The 8,362-nt window shown below is 39.6% G+C and overlaps 1 protein-coding gene across 1 annotated transcript; it reads left to right on the top strand.

Moving 5' to 3' along the window:
- On the top strand, positions 1 to 4,788 carry fhdc4 (FH2 domain containing 4). Its single transcript, XM_085371263.1, has 11 exons — positions 1 to 342; positions 1,213 to 1,274; positions 1,956 to 2,058; positions 2,179 to 2,264; positions 2,346 to 2,446; positions 2,545 to 2,615; positions 2,707 to 2,814; positions 2,910 to 2,980; positions 3,092 to 3,209; positions 3,294 to 3,458; positions 3,550 to 4,788. The coding sequence occupies exons 1-11, from the start codon at positions 1 to 3 to the stop codon at positions 4,786 to 4,788; spliced, it is 2,466 nt and encodes an 821-aa protein (XP_085227389.1).
- Positions 4,789 to 8,362: the final 3,574 nt, after the last annotated feature.

Raw genomic sequence — 8,362 nt, 5'->3', positions numbered from 1 at the left:
ATGCAGCCAGGAGGTCCTCCTGCACCCCCACCTCCACCCCCACCACCTCCACTTCCTCCGCCACCACCTCCTCCACCTCCATCCCTACATGGCCTGGGTCCAATTTCAAGGTTGGAGCGCCGGCGCTCCAAGATGCGCAACTTCAACTGGGAGACCCTACCCAAACACACAGTTATAGGAAAGCACAACATCTGGACAGCAGATAAGACTGATGGGGAATATGAACTGGACACTGATCATATGGAGGAGCTGTTCAGCCACAAGCAGGCCCAGCAGCAAATCAAAGCTCTGAACCGTCAGAGTCTGAGGGGCCTGCCAAGTTCTGCCACAGCAGGGGAAATGGTGAGTGCAGCTAGCCAGGCTATAAATGTGTCACTATCACCCGTTCATGTAGTGGAACTTTGACCCCCAAGGTTTGTACAATAGATTGAAAGGTTTTATATTCTTTCCTGTTTATTGCTGAGGTATGGAAGCAAGTTCTTTTGACCTGAATTAACCCCCCCCCCAAGCTTACATATAAGAAAAAACAGACGTCCCTGCAATGTTTTCCTCTCCTAACATTTAAAACCAGAGTGACCGAAGTGGTGATTTTATGAACTGGGAATATAGTGATACTATAGGAACTTTATTACCCTTTATGTGAAACTTAAAATTGCAATTTACATTTGCTTATTTTACAATTTACATTTTATAGGCCCAACTTTGCAATATATAAATACAACAAATGACAACAATAGTATAATGTTTCTGTCAGAAACATTATGTAATGATGTAAAATCACTCAGTACAAGGGTGGAGTATTATTATTTTCATTTGTTTGCTGAAGGAAGATCTAATTGTGTTCTCACTGACATCACTCTGTTGTCCATGCTCTGTATTTAAGCTACCGTCCCTAATAAACACCACTAGGCACATTTACTTAATGAAGTGTAGATCAATCATGATTTGACTAACAACACATTTTAACTTTTTACTTTGACCTTTCACCTAGAATTTTGTAAGAGAAATGGTGAAAAGGTGCAAAAACTGCATCTTTGCCTGGAATGTTCAATACAATCAACTCAAAGAATTCTTAACCTTTGGATTCGACTGTCTCTTTGGAAAGTTGAGATGTCTGTGATACGAAAGACAGAGCTCAAGTCAACAATGAAACCGTTTTAGCAGCTAACAAGCAGATTTTAATCCGGTCTCTGTTCTCCTTTCCCCCCCCAGATTTCTGTCCTCAGCTCCAAGAGGAGCATGAACATTGGAATTTTCCTAAAGCAATTCAAGCGGTGAGTCAGTGGTAGCACTGTGAAGGTGTGAGTATTTTGCACAATAATCTTTCCATGTTACACTGTACTGAGGACAAGGTGAGGCAGGCATATTTGTATGCAATAAGACTGCATCATACTCACAAAATCTCTGAAAGCCGACATGTCCTGGCAGGTCTGATCTATACTAGACTGTTCTACAGCTCTAACAGGTTATCTCCCTGATGTAACTTACAGATACACTTTTGCGAGGTATTGTAAATCTATTGCCTAAAGCTAGTTGTCATAAACAACAGATCTTAAAAGGAATGAAAACAATCCTGTTACTGTTAACATCCATAAAATGTTTGTGATCAAACTACTGTGTCACCAGCAAAACAAGAGAACAACATATGGATACATTAATCTAACTACTTTTTTCTTTCTCATGCTGTTACCAAATATGTTTTTCTGCAATCTGAGCACATTTCCATTCCATCATTTTCATGTCCTGCACAGCATGTATTTTTCTGAGGGTTGAAATAAAGTGATTAGAGCAGGTAGAGGCTTGTATGTGTCAGCAGCTTTTTTTTTTTTCCAAGTTTTTTTTACCAAGCATAGAAAAGTGTGATATGAAAGCAGACACTCAGAACTAATGAGATATTTCAAAGCAACAGTAAAAACATAATTAAAGATAACTGATTCGCTTGACCTCTATTACAGGTCTATAAAGGACATGATTGAGGATATCAAATCAGGAAATGGCCTGGGCTTTGGTACTGGAAAACTGCAGGAATTATGCAAGATGCTTCCGGATGAAGGGGAGGTACTGTAGTTGCTTTTTGTTTTTGTTTTTTTAAACATGTCTATTGCGTCATGTGATTCTAAACCTTTGTTTATTTACTTTGCAAATACATAATCAGATTTTCTGATTTCACAAATGCAGGTAAAGCAGCTGGTTAATTTCAAAGGTGACATGTCTGCTCTCCCTGAAGCAGATCAATTTATGTTACTGTTGGTCAAGATCCCCAGGTAAGCCACCTGAGTGTAATTCAATGAAAATCACATGTTAAATGTCAGTGGTGATAATGATGGAAACGTTTTGTCTTTTAGCTATGAAGAGCGTTTGAGCTGCTTGGTGCTGAAGGAGGAATTTTTTCCCCTTATGGATGAAGTAAAAGAATTCATCTGTACTTTGACCACTGCTGGAAGGGGTAATGTCTGCATTCCTTGAGTTTGAAACATGAGACCCATTAAAGCAGAGTTGTACGCCCATTTGGAGTTGGAGTTAACAATATATGTTTTCTTTTAGAGCTGCTAGATTGCGATAATCTTCATGCTGTCATTCGCCTGGTCCTTAAGACTGGAAATTACATGAATGCTGTGAGTATATAATGATTGTGTTTGTGGAGTCTTGGATGACTTTTCTTTGTATTTATATTTGTTTGATCTCAATATGTTTATCTGATCATAGGGCGGCTACGCGGGCAATGCAGTTGGCTTCAAAATGTCTTCTCTGTTGAAACTAGTGGATACCAAAGCAAACAAACCTGGAATGAATCTTATGCACTATGTTGTGATGGCAAGTGGCTTTTACTTGTTTGAGAAGTCTGTGTTTCTCACCTTAAGATGAAGTTGCATAATTAGATTTTCAACAAACTTTCTAATTCATCACAGCAAGCTCAGAAGGTGGACACAGCACTGCTTAAATTTCCAGAACAGCTCAAACACATTGAAGCTGCAGCAAGGTAAGCAATACCTTTTTAAAAGCCATATAGGAGTGTCTTGTATGGCTTTTTTCTTCTTGTATTGCTGTATCATCAGAATAAGAGAAGAAATGCTTTCAAAAATTCTTTTAGAATACATCAAGGTGACATTGAAGGGGAGTATCGAAAGCAAATAAAGAAAGTGCAAGATGCCAATGCAAACACTTTAAAGCAGGAAGACCTAAAGGCACAGATGGAGGATTTTCTAATGGTGGGTGATTCGTTACTTGGTCCAGTTTGTGTGAATTTTAATAGAGAGTATATGCTCTAATGTTTTGGTTTTGGCTCCAATTAGGAAGCGGAGGTTTGCTTGAAAGAAGTAGAAACTGATCTTCAGGAGTTGCAGTCTGTAAGTGACAGAGTGGCACAGTACTTCTGTGAGGATGCCAAGAATTTTAAACTGGAAGAGTGTTGCTCCATTTTCAACTCCTTTTGTGAAAGATTTTTGCGAGCTATACAGGTAATATACGCGCTATATGTGCTGGCATATTCCTATACTGAGATAAAAGAAAAATTAAAGGGTTTGAACTGGGATTTTTTTTTTCCTGCAGGAAAACAAAGCTAGAGAGACTGCAGAGGTGAAACGGAGACACAGAGACAGACTGGAAATTGCAGCCAAGCGGAGATCCACAGCTACCTGCTCCAGTAGAGATAAGGAAATGGATAGTGTTGCATTAGAATCTGTGCTACAAAACTTTGTCATCAAACGTGGTTCTAGGAGAAGAGCAGAAAAGCCCTCATCGACTCGTGGAAGCCCAACTAATGGTAGTCCCAATAACGGGAGCCTTTCAGAAATTACTTCTCAGGAAACCCTTCCCCCAGTAAATCAAAAGATTCAAGCCTCAGTTAGAGCTAAGGACATGGGCAGAAAAGAGTGGAGTTCAGCAGTTGAACTCACTGCGAACTTACGGAACTCGCACAAAGCCCAGTCAGACATCGAGGACACAATGGCAGAGAGTGAAAATTCTAATGAAGAAGAGATGAAAACTTCCAAAGAAGAGGACTCTAGAGGACTTAGGAACCCTTTCAAAAGGACTGTTAGACTTATGACCACAGTTAGATCTTTTGATGATAATGAGGAAGATCTGCAAGATAATAATGAGGAGGAGGCCCAACAGCTGCGTGAAGCATCTAAAAAAGTTTTGCGTTTTCAGAACAGCCGTGGCAGCGTCTCATCTGGGGACTACTCTCTGGAAAATCAGAAGTCTCCTCCTCCAAATGCGCCCATACGCCGTCAGCTCACATTTGATGAGGAAGCGGATAGGTATCCTGATGACCCCAGCAATGAGGATTTGCTTCAAGTTTTGCTCAAACCTCAACCTTCCCCTAAACGTAACCTTGGACGCCGCCATACGCTGCCTACTAAAGTCCCAAAAACCGAGGCAGGGGAAAGTAATCGGTGGACTGAACTGCCCGTCAGAACTCCAAATCATGTGGCTAAAGAAAAAGGGACGATGCCAGAGCGAGAGGGCGCCGGACACCCTCCCTCCAAACCAGTGTTTGATTATACTGACATTTCTCACAACTTAAAACAATCAGGTGCTGAAGACACAAATGACACATCAGCAGAAAACACAATCAAGCCACCTGTTTCCTCAGCTCCTGTCATGCAGCCCACAGACAACGATGTACAGATAACTAGTGACACTGTTCCAGCAAGCAGCAAGCCTGTGGTGTTCAAAACTGAGACCACTGGACTATTTTTTAGTTTTTTAAAACGCCTCGGCGATATGAGCAAACTACAGAGCAGCAAGGACACTGTAAATAAGCCCACAGGCTCTGGTGTTTAGCCTTTGGGATATATTTTTACATGTATAAAAGATAATTTATCTAATTTAATGTTAATTGCAATTAATTCATGATGACAACAAAGTGTTAAGATTGTTCTATTTTGGTAGTTTTTCCTAAATTGTGAATATATTCAAGAAAGCTTTAAGCAAGTGAGGAAGGTTTCTTTGTTTAGGAGAAGGCATTTTGTATGTTGTACCACTAGATGGCAAAATATAGTTGGCTTAAAGTGGAGGTTTTCTGGTTGATGTAGAAAGATGGGCACATTCATTGTATTTGCATTTATATCCATATCCAATAAGACTATTTTGACTAAACTGTTCTCAAAAATGGGATAAATGGTTTAATGCCTACAGTGTGTGAACTTTGGAAGGATTGACGTGCAAAACGTGCAGAAGGTACTGAGAAGGTGGAGAGAGACAGAAAGAGAGAGAGGGAGACACACCAATGACTGTTTTCGAGAGAGAGAGAGAGAGAGAGAGAGAGAGAGATTCTTGTAATTCTTTTTTTTCCACATTATCACAGAAGCATGTCAAAAATGCAGAAGAGTGTGGTTGCTTTGAGGGTCTTACTCAATTCAGCCATTGTTTGATCTTAAATGGGTCAGTGTTACAAAGGCAGCCTGTATTTGAGCAGAGCTGAACTATGAAAAGTCCAAATGAAGGGCGTTGATCCCAAATTAACTTAAGACATCACCACAGGTGAAGGCCCAGTACCTGGTGGCTGACAATGGTGGTACATTTCACTTATGGAAGACCCTCAGTACTTTCATTTTGTGGGAGCAGAGGCATTGGGTCAAAGAGGCCACAGCTTGTACCATAACATTAGACCTTGTTTATTCAACTACCGGCAACCAGTGCTCTGCAGTTGATGCCAGAGTTGCATTAATTAGGTTTTTGGTACTCTGTCAGGCTGTCTGACTTGAAATAATGAAGTAATAAAAACAGCCTCTTCTATATACACAGACTGGTGTATTTCAAATGTTTTTGTTTTTTATAATTCTCTATGATAAAATATTTATAAGGCTAGCATGCATGGATATGGTAAAGGGTCAGTGATAAATATGTTTCAGTACAAGACTCAAACCAGGCAACTATATTTATACTCCATTTATGTTTACAAACAAATAATCAATAGCAATTCAGAATGCTTATCTGCTCAAGCCCTTATAAGCTTGTGTTTGGGTATATAATAACAATCTGAAATGGACAGCTAACCTTTGATCACATTAAGTCCATATGTGTTTAGACAATGGCAACATTTTTGTAATTTCGCCTCTCACAGCACTAGTTGTAGATTTTAAATCAAAGAGCTTGATTTAAAGCGTGAGCTTGAACCGCTTTTGAATTTAAGCATTTTTTTTTTAACAAAAATAGTCCCTCATTTTCACCAAAAGGACTGAAAGCACATGGTAGTCAGCTAGATTTTTCCCTTTTCTAATAAAGCCTTTCCCAACATCTAAGCTAGTCAAAAAACTCTCATTGAGGTAGGCGTACTATTGTCAAAGTCTGTCATTAGATGCCTTCAAAGATACAAAAACAGGGAATTTACAACAAGAACAAAAGACCAAACTGGATTTCTTTAGAAAACAAAAGTGCCTGCAGATTTCTGAAGAGCAAAAATCTCTGGACAGAATCACCATGAACCAGAACAGTAAGGAAAGTGTGTAGAGAAATAGAGAAACGGCTCAAAATTCCAAAAAATTCCACATTACTTGTCAAGTAAACAGTAAATGTAATGTTATGGCATTGGCGTGTATGGTTGCCTAATTGGGTCACTAGTGTTTAATGATGATGTGCCTGCTGATACAAGCAGCAGGATGAGTTTTGAAGTGTACATGGCTATATTCTCATTTTCAGCCACATGCTCCACAACTGATCAGACTGTGCTTCCCAGGGCAAATGGGCAAATCATTTTGCAAGACCCCAGAGTTTCTCAAGGCAAAGGCATGAGAGATTCTTCATCAGGCAAGTCAGTCATCTGATCTCAACACAACAGAGCTTTTCAGTTGTTAAATAACAAACTGAAAACAGACAGACCCACAAACAAGCATCAACTGAAGGCAGCTGCATTAAAGGCTTCTCAAGGGAGAAAATGCAGCATTTGGTGATGTTCATGGATTCTAGACTTCAGTCGGCCATTGACTGTAAATGATTTTCATCATCATTTTCATGAAAAACAATCCCTATTTAAACTTCTTATGCTGAACAGTGAAAAGGTCATAAAAACAGCGTCTGATGTGAAGAGCGGATGCACGGATAGATCTCTATTTATTATGCATTGAACCTGCTTTAAAGTTCTAGTGCAGTAATGGCTGTGTGATGGCTGGCTGCCTTGTTATTGTTGTTTTCATTGTTACATCATCCCTTCAAAGGGGAAGTCATGCTGTTTATCATTTGACGGCATAATATTGACCTAGATTTCTCTAAGTCAGTCATAAACAAATAAAAATACAGATCAGTTCAATGAAAATAAATGATTATTTATTTAAATGTTTGTAATAGATTACTTTAGGGTTGTGTTATTTTTTGTTGAATTATCTATTTTAAACCATGTTGAGAAAAGCACTGTCAGTGTTGTCAGTCTGACCTACATTATGTATATCTGTTATAGTCACTGCTGCTGCCAGACTGCTGCAGCCATCTTGACTCAACTGGAAGCAGTCTCCATGGCAACTCCACCTTGCAGAATAAAACCAAGAGACAATTGTTTGCCCCTCACCCCCAAGCCCCACCCCCCAACAAACTCCTTATAGCCTGCAACACAACAGCCACCTAACACTGACGGCCTTCAGCATTTTATTATACAGTGACATCATTTTGTATTCAAAATTCTCAACCTGCATGAACACATACTCTCATTTCAAATAATCCCCCAAAGTGAAAGCTGTTGAATTCACTAGCAAAAAGCCAGAGTCTTTCTTTGTTCTCAAAAGCCTCTTCTAAGTGAAAACACACAGCATATCCCATTACATATTCCATACTCTACCACCACCTGGCCTCTAGAGTGCTGTATTACTAAAACTAGCAGGACTCCTATTATTAAATGAACACACCTATCCCCTTCCATTCTCTAAAAAACAAACAAAAACAAAACAAAAAACCTCGTCAGCTTTCGAGCAACATACTCTTTATAATAATTAGCATTTTACATGTTTAGCGATTTTTACAAAAGTCTCTGGAAGGAAGGTTTAGGGAAATGTAATATAATTAAATCACTATATTGCCGTCAGTTTTGTGCTTTTTCGTTTTACTCTGATCGTTTTTGTGTTTACATCCCCAAAATTCAAAGGGTAAAGAAATAAACGTTGTGCTTTTAAAGGAAATGGGTGGTACCCAAGGAAGCCAAACCCCTTTGCAGTAGTCAGATTTATCCCTCAGTCAGTTCTCCAGATTTTCCACGTCTTTTGCATATCCCCTGCCTCCTCCATATGCTATTGGGTTCTTTAACTCCTCCCATTAGCCCTCTGACCAATCCTGCGCATAAACCACTCCCCTAATCTCCTCCTTTCCCTTGTCCTCTTCCTTACTGTCCCCTTCTTCTCCCAGACAGACCCTGCCCTTTCCTTTCTGTCGC

The sequence above is a fragment of the Diplotaxodon limnothrissa genome, linkage group LG14, assembly GCF_057381915.1.
Source record: "Diplotaxodon limnothrissa isolate DT_005_m linkage group LG14, D_limnothrissa_male_GT1.1, whole genome shotgun sequence".
In the NCBI taxonomy this organism is placed as follows: domain Eukaryota; kingdom Metazoa; phylum Chordata; class Actinopteri; order Cichliformes; family Cichlidae; genus Diplotaxodon; species Diplotaxodon limnothrissa.
The sequence above is the reverse complement of the archived record's forward strand: the minus strand, read 5'-3'. Positions and strand labels throughout refer to the sequence as shown.